Source organism: Malurus melanocephalus, unplaced genomic scaffold, assembly GCF_030028575.1.
Source record: "Malurus melanocephalus ecotype Western Australia unplaced genomic scaffold, MMel_1.1 scaffold_160, whole genome shotgun sequence".
NCBI lineage: Eukaryota > Metazoa > Chordata > Aves > Passeriformes > Maluridae > Malurus > Malurus melanocephalus.
In genome coordinates this window covers 823092-835630 of record NW_026623392.1, presented here as the reverse complement: position 1 = coordinate 835630, position 12539 = coordinate 823092, and the positions used below count along the sequence as shown (strand labels likewise).

Here is a 12539-nt window from a genome sequence, read left to right as displayed (position 1 = left end):
TTTTTTTTTTTTTTTTTTTTTTTTTTAATTATTCAAACAGGAGTAATGAAAATCAAGATGAAAGCAGCAGTCTTGGTAATGAAGTTTAAAGACCACTCTCCTGAACAGCAGGTGCATCATTTGATCTGAGAAAACATACTTGAGGTGTGAACAGTTTCCATTCTTTTAATTTCAGTGTACAAGAGTAGAAGAATCTATACAGTACTCCAGAAGCAGAATTGTAGGTTATTTCAATACTCTGTCTCATGGAAGATATAGACAAGTCACACAGGGATATACACATAACAGGAACAAAGAAAGCTTACAAAGAACACTACTAAACCACATATTTGCTATATTCATATAGCCCTGCTTTATAATTTAAAATTTTATTTACAATAGATCTATTCATTCAGAAAAACAAAAGTTGTATGTGGATCTAAAGTTGTAAGATGATTAAAAAGCTAGTGTTCCCTCATAGTTCTGCTAATAAAGCCCTTCTAATGTTAAAAAAATCCAAACAACAAATCAAATAACTGAGAACCCTGAATTTAAACAGATTTTGATATTAGCAGGAGAGAAAGAGGTGAGAAAGATTAAGAAAAGTAGAAGAACCAGGGCASCCCTCTGTTACTGTTGTAGATATATTTTCAAAGGTAAGACAGATATAACTTAGATCAGATACAATTTAACATAAAGAGAGAGAATAATCTAAGAAATAAGGGGGAAGAAAGAAAGGACTCAATAAGTGCACCACTCCCCTTATTCCACTCCTCAAAGGAAGCTTTTTCATGTTTAGCACTCTTTCCCCATTACCTCCTTTCTTTGATTCCAAAAATATTTTATTCTTTTATTTGCCTACTTTCCTGTTCACTTCCAGTATTATGGTATTTGATATCTATATCCCATTAAACAAAATATGTGAAAATAATGCACATACACCGAAACTATATTAATGCAACATACGATTTTCTCAAGAAGCCATTTRCTTAAATTATTTTCAATATATTCTTGAGTTAGGATCACATCCTCTTGTATTATGCATTTGTACAAACATATAGAACAATGAATTACAGATCTCTTTTTAGAATATAATCTATTCATAGAAGAAATGTATTGACTTATTCAAGAACTTTTTTTTTTTTCTATTTACAGTTCAGCTAACTCCAGAAATGTTCTGTACATTTTCAATTAAGCATTATGAATGTTCTCACTCGCTGGGTAGACCACACGCTTGGGAAGAATTAGTCTTAATCTCATCTTCTAAAACTTACATTATATTAGCTCTTCATTTTTAAACATATCTAGTTATTGTTTTGTCATCTATTAGAGATTCAGCTCATTAATGAATTTAACATATATTTTATTTCTATGTGGGGACACATCCAAACATATTCTTCCTTAAATTAGAATAAACCATTTTTGTCTCCTGCTTTGCCAGTAAATACAAACATACAGGAATTTTTTTTTCCAAGCTCATTTCTAACCAACCATTTCCTTTTCTATTTCAGTTACTTTCCAATGCTTCAACACAAATTATCTCCTACAAAACAGACTTAAAAAAAGCTAAATACTCCACATAAGCCAATACACAACCAGCTTGTCTTTCAAATTTGTTGGCAATTTAATATAATTATATTATAGAAATACAATATAATTATTTATATATTATAATTAATAATATAATATAATTATATTATTTATAATTTTTTTTTCAGTTAACTAATTTTTTACTGAAATATCTAATGCAACAAGAAATATCCAGAATAATTATTAGAAGAATATTCTTAAGCATAAAAATAAGCCATGTGCTCTGCATTACTGCATTACCTATTTTATCACTTAATTCAAATAGAAAGTCAGCTTCCCTTGCCCCTAAACACTACTTTCCATTAGACTTTGCTTACAAATAATCCTACAGGGAAACACCATAGACATTCTTCAGCATTATCTTTTCAGATTTGTTACCTCCAAAGGTTTAGGCCGCACATTTTTCTGGAGAAGTTTAGATATCCTGTGTTGCCACCAGTACAGGAGCCTCCTCTGACAAGMAAGTGGCAACAGATCTTTGCCAAAATAACTATAACTATAGCTGAGCTAGCTTTCAGCAAGGAGTCACCATCCCTAGAGGTATTTAAAAGGTGTGCAGTGTTGCACTCTCAAGTAAAAGCATATTGATTTCTTTCATAAGTTGGAAGAACTGTCATAAAACTACCCTTAAACACTCTAGATTGATTTGAATTAATTATTTAATCATATGCTAGTTTTATGCCAGTTCTGTTGGGAATCTCAGCAGATCAATACAATTTACATATTGTACAGCAAATGACTTTTTAAATTTTTTTTTTCAAAGAAACAAAGATAAAATGTAGAATAAATTATAGAACATTCCCACAAAAAATAACGAAAATTGAATTTAAATAATTTAATTTAATAAACTTAATTTAGTTTCTATCTTGGTTAAAAGAGGCTTACCAAACTGTTGTTTCCACCTGACTGTCATGCAGCTGTCGATTGTCTAATTGGGCAAAGAGAGGAAAAAGAACCTGGATCCCTCCAATGGAATGAATTGCACTGTGAATGGAGTGGGTAACAATAGCTTTCACATCCTAAGTATATGAAATAAAGGAAAAAACACAATTAATCTAAATTTTAAAGGACAGTTTAAATTATAATTTGGTAGCTCTTTAACACAGAATGGAGTGCAAACTTTTTTAAACTTTGTTTCATTACTTATATTTCAGTTATAATCACTATATTTAAAGGCAAACAGAAAATTTTCAGTATCATGGCAAGCTGTGCCTTATGGTATGAAGTCTATATTTCTTACGGAATTTTCTTTTCCTTGCTTTAGAAAGGGACGGAAGATAGAACAGTTCAAGTGAAAATTGTGATGTGATTGTGATGTTCAGCTAACAGTAATCACAGAACATCAACTTAGCAGMACAAACCTGAAGCATGAGAGCATGGGGGGAGTGTACAAAAATTGAAGGATTCTCCTTTGGTGAGGATTCAAGGCATAGCTGAGCATCGGTGGCCTTCGCGTTATAGGTAAAAGCGATGCTACTTGCAAGCTTCCCATCATACAGCACTTGTTTATGGTGCTCAGCCAGATGAATATCACTCTCCGATTTAAATTTGAATGTGCTCTGAAAAAGACCCAAAGGTTTTACAAAGTAATTAGTTTAGACAAATTCCTTGCCACAAAATGTACAAAAACTACATCGAACTTGAGAGAGAATAAAGAAAATATAAACTTTGTTTCCATTTACCAGTAGCCTAATGCTACTGAACAATGAGATAGATTTTTTAATTTACACCACATCACTGTGTCAATACAATATTTGGTATTTTATGTATTATCTCTCCTTTCAGCATCAGTATTTACAAGTTTCAGAAGTAACAGTATTTACAAGTTTCAGAAGTAACTACCTTCAAAAAAGTCATATTAACAAGCCATAAATATGTTAAAATAAAAATTCAGCATAAAACACATTAAAAAAAGAACAAATTAAATGCCTTGCATTTTAGTTTATATAAACTCACTCAAATTAGAATATAAATGCTATACCATGCTGATTAAAGGTATAGTTATTTTTGAACAGCATTAAAAACTATGCTTCATTAACAGTCAGGAGAATATATAAACAAGCTACTTATATTAAAATAAAATAAAAAATAAATTCAGAGCTTTTCCAAGGAAGACTGAAGATTGTCATTGTTATTTTTAAACACATCATGATTCATATCTGATCTAAAACTAAGTTTTCTGGCAACACTGACAGATCAATAAGGCATGAGAAGATAGATTACTGTCTTTCTGCAAAGCATTGTCAGATATACTTGGCATATAACAATTGCATAAAACAATCATTTAATAGTGGCAAAGAAGATAAGTAGTAGTAACCCAGTAATACAGTACAATGTTGTACTGGCACAAGAAAATCAAATTTGTTAGAAATTACCACAATTTAATGAAGAAATCTATCGTTTATCTATCTATCTATCTATCTATCTATCTATCTATCTATCTATCTATCTATCTATCTATCTATCTATCCATTGTCTATAAAATATTATTTCCAAAATAGTTACTCCGTTTAAAATAGTTTATTTCTGAATTTATATTTGAACCATTTCCCTTGCTTTCACTGCATGTAGTGATCACAGTTCTCTTTATCCCATTGGTCCTACCAAATCTCTGCTTTTCCCACAGCATGAAATCCTGGGTCATGAAACTATTGAAATTACTATCATTGAAGTTCTTGTTATCCATTTTATAATTAAAGCAGGCAACTTACAGGCTATTAGCTGCTCTTTCCAAACGAATTAGCGGTTTCTACTGTTTGTGTAACCCCATAAACCCCATTCAGCATTTTCAGAGGTCTCAGGGCTGCTAGAAACCATGGGAAAAATTCTCTTGGTTACAGCCAAACAATGGGAAAGCACATCTGCTCAAGTGACTGACACATGGCAATACAAGGTCCGGTGACAAGCATCCCTTTGTATGTGGGCCATAAACTGAACAGATTGGCCACCTGACTGGAGCTCTTGGAGAACCCTGGGAGCACATCTGTGGATCAGTACTGTTCCAGCCTTGGGGATGTCTGGCAGCAGGGAGACTGCAATGCTGAAATGAGATGCACGTACCTGTCATGGTTTGGACTGTGCTGAAAGCCAAAAGCACTGCACCCACGACCTTCCCTCCCTTCCCCCCAGCGGAGAGAGAGAAGGGAGAGCAAAAGCCCAACTAACACGAAAATTTATGGCTTTCAGATAACATAACGTAATTGAGAGAAAGATATGTATATGCTCCAGAGAATGATCAGACAGGCTGAATAACTTAAGTTGAAAAATAGATTTATAACTAAAAACTACTAAGAATATTATGGCACTGGGGAAGGAAAAAAAAAAAAAAATGGGGAAAAGTTTACAAGGAGAAGAAAGATAAAAACGGACATTTTAAGACACCTGTTATCCTTTCCGGGGACCCGTCTCTTTCCCAGGTCCATCCCTCTCCACCCCCCCATGCTTTCCCGCACACAAAGTGKGGCAGGAATGAAAGTCTAACACAGATCAAGCCACTCATTACAGCTGTCGTCCAGCATCATAGGAGAAGCGTTCTTACAGCTCCAAGCTGTGGAAGTTTTTCCCAAGAACAGTCAATGCATAACCGCTGATGGCGGGGGGAGTATTCCTTTACCTCGTAGGAGAAAAGAAAGAATGTCCTTCAAGGCCAGACTGCGTTGTTTTGGCAACGTAAGACCACTATCACATTTCTCCTGGCAGAACACTGCTTCTTCTAAGCATCACTTGCTTCAAACGTAGGCAGGGGCATCTCTCCCTCCCCGCAAAACAGTTCAGTCCASTCCTCAAAAGGCCAGGGTTTTTTTTCCTCAAAGCAAGGTCACTCTCTTTTTTCCTATTCAGGTCTCTCTCAATAATGAAATAGTCCTTTCCGAGACACTTATTTTCTCCATGTTTGAGAACCACAGCACAGCACAGCACAGCAATCATCCAGTCTTCTCCTTACTGATCTTCGGTCTCCATTTTTTTCTTACATCTCCTCACCCTCCTGCTCTGTTTTTTTTCCAGTGCATGATACTAAAACTACATACTAACAACCTAAAGCTAACATGGTGGCCGCCCCTATCTTGCTTTGAATTCCTCCTAAATACTAGATAATACGTCATCACAGAGGTGTAACCAACCTGTGCAATTGGCCCAGGCCTGATGATCAGCCTGTCCATCACCCTCAGAGCCATGATGAATTGGCTCTGAGACACAGGGGGTAGGGCTCCTTTTGCTGGAGAAGAAAGAGACAGCTCCTAGAACTTCTCACAGGAGCCATCTTTGTGGTTTCTTGATCCCATCCCCCCACCACCAAAAATCGGACCAAGTAAAACCATGACAATACCATAATAGAAAACAACCAGGAAGGAAAAATGCATGTGAATGGCAAGTCCATGGTTCAGTCTGCATTTGACAGTGAAGGACAATATCTTCAGCTGCATTAAGAGGGGTGTTGCCAGGTGGAGTGAGGTGTTGCTTCCCCTCTATTTATCATTGGTGAGGCCACAGCTGGAGTTCTGGGCTCCTACTGGGAGCCATGGACTTACTGGAGAGAGTGCAATGAATGGCAACTAAAACATGAAGGGACTGAAGCATGTCTCCTATGAGGAAGGGATGGGAGAGTTGTAACTCAGAAGAAGATGCAGAGGGGATCTCATGTATAAATATCTGAAGGGGAGTTGGAAAGAAGATGCAGTCAGACTCTTCTCAGTGGTGTTCAGGCCACTAGTCATGGGGCACAACTGAAACACAGGAGGCTCCCTCCAAACATCAGWAAACACTTTTTTTACTGTGAAGGTCCCCAGCAAGGTGATAGAGTCTCTGTCTTGGGACACAGTAAAAATCTGTCAGGACATAGTCCTGGGCAACTGGCTCTAGGTGACCCTTTTTGAGCAGGGAGATTGAACCATCTTCAACCCTCTGTGATTYTGGGATATGCATTTGGGTTAGGAGGCTGTTTTTTAGGGAAACTCCCAGTGATCCCCACTTATTGGTCAGGTCATACTGCAAAGCTGTTAAGAATCAAAGGGATTCCTTTTAGGCTGAAATGCCTATGTCCTGCAATTGGTGATATTCATTCAGCTCAAAGGATCGGACTASAACAAATTCAAAGTAAAAACACCAATGTAACACACTGTGAGTATTCAGCCCTCAGCACTAAATGTTTTAATCTTGAAATGTGTCCTATTGTGCTACACTACTTACTGAAATAGAAATTCCCAAAGGAAGAATACTATGCTTAGAAGTTGAGAGTCATCTCTCTGTTGATATGGCTGCCTATATCTCACTTAATCAGGAAATGACTGCGACAGATTAAACATTTGTCCTGAGGAAGGTGACATTTCACCCCAGAGGGAATTCAAACTATACATAGAAATCTCTGTGCACTTTCTGAAGAGAAAAAATAATTTAGTGATTTCATTGATTTCCAAAGCTATCTACATGAKGCATATACTGTATTTTAATGTTTTACCACATGAAAACACATTAACCTGAAAATCTTTCATGCCTCTAAGCTTTTCCAGATTCCAAAACTCATAAGGTTTTTCCACTATACAGTTTTTCATAACTTGGCTATTTAAATATATCTGTGTTTCAACACAAAATCTTATTATTTCATTACCATGAAATTGCGCAAGGTTCTAAACTGCTTAAGCTAAACCAGTTTTATACACAAATGTTGGCATTAATCTACTTCCTAGTTGTCAGTGTTTAGTATGCCACAAGAATTTATCAGAGATCACTATTTGAAAGTCAGACACAAATATGTTATGAATCAATATAATACTGCCTCACAATTTTCGGAGAAAAAAAAAAAACAAGAATTAAAGGAACATTCTGCCATCAAAGCCTAACAAAAGTGATCATAAATTGGAAGTTCTGGTAACAGAATGGAAAGAGTGGTTACAAATTCCAGTATATGATACTCCTTGATTACTAACATTGATCCACAGAAGGAGAAAAAGAATTCGTTATATGCATGCTGTACTGGGGACTGGGGAAAACACATCCACAGGAGCCTCAGAGGCTGCTGAGCATATAAACTCAGCTTACTGAAGGAATGCAACCCTGAGGTAAGGAACGAGCAGTGTGAGGGCATCAGGACAGAAAAAAAGTGCCTTGGATTCAACATATTCTATAAGGTAAAAATATATACAGGATCCATACAAAGAATGTTTGTTGCTCCTACAGGAATAGGAAAGAACAGAGAGAGATGAGAATTACTCCAATACTATACTCTTCAGTAAAAGAACTGGTTCTTGATTAGAAATACTGCTCAAATACCAGCAGCTCTCTCATTTCCTTTAGAAGCAAGAGTGAGACATTTTGATTTTCTATTTGCTACATTTTGTCCCTGTAGGAACAGCGATCATACATAAAATATTATATTGTACCATATAATCGGTTTAAGCAAATTTGAATTTTCAATGCTATTTTGTATATGTGCACGGATGAGCGTATTCTTATTCCAACCTGCTTRTGTGACAAAAAGATTGATATTGCAGCACAGATCAAGAGCAAACTCAGATGCAGCAACATGTGGATTAATATCATAACCTGCTTTGAAATGCCTACAGGAGGGTTAAGAGGAGTGGCACAGATTTGACAGGGCTATTAGGACAGGGCTTTGAACAACATCTTTTTACAAACAGCAGCAAACACTTTTATCAGATGCATCTCTTCCTCTCACATTACCTCCCTTTATTCTGTTTATCAGCTCCTTGGCATCCCAGCGCAGACAGGCTTTTCTCTCTTTGCTGTCTGCTAGCAAGGAATGGGCAGCAAAGGAAGCACAGTGAGAGCAAGGATGCTGCTCTCATTTCCTTTTACTTCCTTCAGTCTCAAACAACTGAAAATGTCAACAGAGTGGGTAAAAGTCCTGCTCAGCAACTGCAAGGCTCAAAATGACCATGCTTTATTGCAGATAAAACCTGGGAATGCAAATATTGAATCAYAATATGTTTCTACTAAATATAAATTTCAAGATGCATTATGGATTAATTTTGGAAGACTTAATGGAGAAGAGGCAAATGACATGGTACTATTGCCAGCATATTTGCATCTCCTCCCCTCTTAAAAATTTGATTATGAGCAATTTCTTTGCWTTGAGTGTCAGTTTTTCAATATTGCTACTCACACAATATAACTTTTTATTTTAAAAAAGCCTTTTGCCCCAAGTGAAAATTTAGTATTTCAGACTACAACATCTATTTGCTTAACCAATAAATTGTTACATTAGGGCATGCTGGTGATAACCAAATGCACTAATAAGGACATACTGAGTGAGATCAGCAGGGAAGTATCATGAACTGTTTCTGTGTTACTACACTCTGTATAAGCATGTCATGTGCAATAAATAACATTACACATAAACATATGATTATTTGATGTGCATAATAAGTAAAACTTATTTTAATGACTTCTCCAGTCAATCCTAAAACCTGTTGCTTCTACCTGCACTACAGAACAGGCATGGGACAAGATGCAACAGATTAATTTTTATTTGTAGATTAAGCTCTCCCTTTTCCTGAACTTTGTGGCTTTGGCATCATTTGCAATATTACATAACATGTATATTTACAGACAATGTGCAAACTGTCCTGCATGCTGGTAAATTATGCATATTTCTCTGTATTCCAAGTCTTAATGGAAGTAATTGTAGACTAGGGGCATTATGAATGATTGTGAGGGTAGCTGAATGAGAGGCAAAATCATAGTCTCTTATGAACAAAGCAGACAGCRGAATCGTTGTTTCCCCTAAAGAATCAGATCCGCAGATATTATGAACCAAAGTATGAATTGTAAATCAAAGGAACTACCATATACTGTCATAGGAAAGAAAAAAGATCTGTATGAAGACATTTTCCAAAAATTCGCAACTATTTTGAATAATCTTTCTTTGTGAGAAGAATTTTGGCATAACTGGAGTTCACAATTAATGTACRGTCCTTTTTGGAAAAGATGAATGGTTGATTTTCCCCCAGTACCAACAATTAGTATGAACAGGATGTAGTTAACTACTGAAGRAAAGTTTCTGAAAGGCCAGTTTGTATCAGCAAGTTGGGTAAGAGCAAGAACGTGATCTAGTGTGTAGCAATACAAGATATATGTCAACTGAGGCTCCCTTGRACTATTAAATCCCATACTGAAGTATTCTGAACTGGTAGACCTTTGCACCAGCACAGAATCTGAAAGCATTTACAACAATAACTTTAAATGAGATATGAAACAGGCATGCTTTCAGTGAAAGCTGTATTTTGTGCCCTGAAATCTCTAAATTGCAAGATATGGTTCCTTTTTTGGTTGTGAGTAGATCTTAAACAAGGTCAGAAAAAAGTCATCTGTCTTTTTTTTTTTGGGGGGGGGGGGGAATAAGAAAGTCAAAGAAATAAATGTTGCTGCTCCTAGGGTACTCCTCTGGGAACCTGTTCTTTATAACTGGTATTGAATAGTAAAATATATTTCCAGATTTATAGATAAGGAAGAAAATTCCTTCAGAGAGCAAGGGGGCATGAACTATGCTGGGTATATGATCCAAATCTGAAACCACAAAAGAATTTCCACAAAATATTAAATATACCTGACATTTTAAAAAATCACTAAGAAGCTACAGGTGTGCAGAAATGTAGTTTAAGCAGGGCAATTTGACAACTGTAACAAGATCAGTCAGTAACTACTGGAAATGTCATTTAGCATGAAAGCACATATCCTTATTGACCCCTTCAAAACTCACAAGATATTACATAATAATTTTCACTTCTTAAAACACATGAAAGCCTTATTCCTATTTGATATCACCTCAGTATGCTTCTGCATACTGAAATCCAGTAACTTATTAAATTTATAAAGGCTTACTACATTTATTTTGAAGAAGTATAAGGTTACATTAGTTTCTTCTGTATGATCAAAAAATATTTGCAGAAATATTTGTCCAAACAAAATACAGTATTCAGGCTGGAAGAAAATGCTCCTTGCTTTTACAGGTGATGGACTTCTCTTGACTGACTGAATGTTTTTTGTTTCAAGGCAGATTTTGACCATCAACCATATGCAAGACTTCCTCTTCCTGACATATACATGGTTATTTACACTACATATATACATACCAGAAAAGATATTTCCAACTGTCCCTGTCATTCAAGTGCTAGGTATAATCAAATTGTTAAGATCACGCATTTTCAACACACAAAATTAATACTACTAGAATCTAAATGCTGACTTTTATTTGTGTCTTTTAGAAGTTTTTATTTTCAGAGTATATGATATATATTGAAAACCTGAAAGTCCAGTTTGGATAAAACTGCAGATTTCAAAAATTAAAATAAAAAACCCTTTGGGAATAATTGATAGTATAAACTGAAATTTGGTATTTTTTACCTAGGGTTAGATTAATTTTCAAGTATTATTCACTAAGGAGTTTCTGCAGATTCCTGCAAAGTATCTGTGTTGTTTTTCTTGATTGAATAATACTCTGCACAGCCATTCCGAGACATARGTGTCTGTCTAGAGAACCAAGTTTATGTATGCACCAATTTGTCCAAACTGTCTCCTCAATGTCATTGGCAAAGCATGAGCAAAAAGCTCAACTTTTATTTCAACAGGACTGTCTGAAACCATGCATTTGAACAGAATTGGTTTATTACACCTTGTTGAATTTTAATCTACCTTAATTCAGTTTTTTAAAAACAAAGAGTAAAGAAAGTTATTTCTCTAGTATTCAGTATGCCATAMAAAATTTCTCTCATCTGATTATGACCCAAAGTAATAAATTTCACATGCAAACATGTTTCAGCTAGGATTTAAACAAAAYGTGCATCTTTCAAAAAGATGGAAAATTAGAATTAGTAAGGATACTTGACAAAATAGTCTTAAATTGCTGAAAACAAATCACATGAAAAAATCTATGTGATACTAAGAGGAATATCCGCATGCATATATATCTTTCAACTATATTTATCAATCATTTTCTTTTCCAGTTATATGCTTTTTAAGATGAGGCATTACCTTATATCCAGGTCCTAGCTGATGTATTGCAAAAATCTGTGCTGGGTTGAGTGCTTCAGTGAATACATACACTGCTCCAAGCTGGCCACAGAATACTCTATTTGCATCAGCAGTCTCCGAAGATCCAAGAAAACATTTATCATAGCTCTGTATCAGAAAGAGGCAGTTAATAATGAAATAAAATTAATGAACAGCTACTGGAGCCACAAATAAAAGGAGGTTGTAATTAAAAAGATAAATCAACCATTATCTCTCTTATTACTCCACTGTGGTGAACAACTTCATTTTGAGTATTGTAGCATTAATTGTTTTAGATGTCCATAAAACTGGCTTCTAGGATTTGGTTTTTTTTTTTTATTAATTGGTCAACAACAACAAAGAAAATTCGAATAGTACATTCAAGTACAAAATAATCCCCCCTATTGCCTTCTAGGAATATGAAGTACTTGAAGTTCCTTGTAATTGTACTCAGAACTCCTACAGCTAATACATAAGAATACATGCTGAAATGCCCTCTTCTTTCACTCTTGTGCTAATAGAGCTAAACACCTCTAGCAAAAAAAAAAAGAAAAAAATACAGATTTTCTAATTTGCATCTGGGGCATAGTTTCCCTCTCTGACCACAGCATATTATGATTTGGTTTGACATTAAATCCTCTTCAACCTTCTTCTGTACCCACAAGAGTTGTTATTTTCCACTCCTTCCAAAAACTATCCCTGCTTTCTTCTGTTCTCTATCTGTCCATGTCCTATTATTTCAGTTTATAAGTGATTTTTTGTGTCTATTTTRCAAGATTTCGTAAAGTCTTTCAAGTGCTTCCAAAAAATCTGTCTAGAACAGAGACCTGAGAAACCAGAAACATGATGCAGCACAAAAGGACACCAGGAGGAAGCTCAACGATCTTTGAAGGTTATTCTCTCAGCTTCCTTGAGTCATATGTACTTTATTGAATGGAAACAAGGGTCTGACCTCACTTTTTAAG

General features: G+C 35.4%; 1 protein-coding gene across 1 annotated transcript in view; it reads right to left on the bottom strand.

Annotated features, from left to right (window-relative positions):
- Positions 1-12539, bottom strand: part of LOC130576884 (neurobeachin) — a 205026-nt gene that overhangs the window by 79947 nt on the left and 112540 nt on the right. Inside the window, exons 8-10 of the mRNA XM_057371857.1 lie at positions 11557-11703; positions 2931-3128; positions 2455-2588 (exon numbers count right to left, since the gene is read on the bottom strand). Of these exons, the coding sequence (XP_057227840.1) occupies positions 2455-2588; positions 2931-3128; positions 11557-11703 (479 nt within the window). The remainder of the gene's footprint in view (positions 1-2454; positions 2589-2930; positions 3129-11556; positions 11704-12539) is intronic.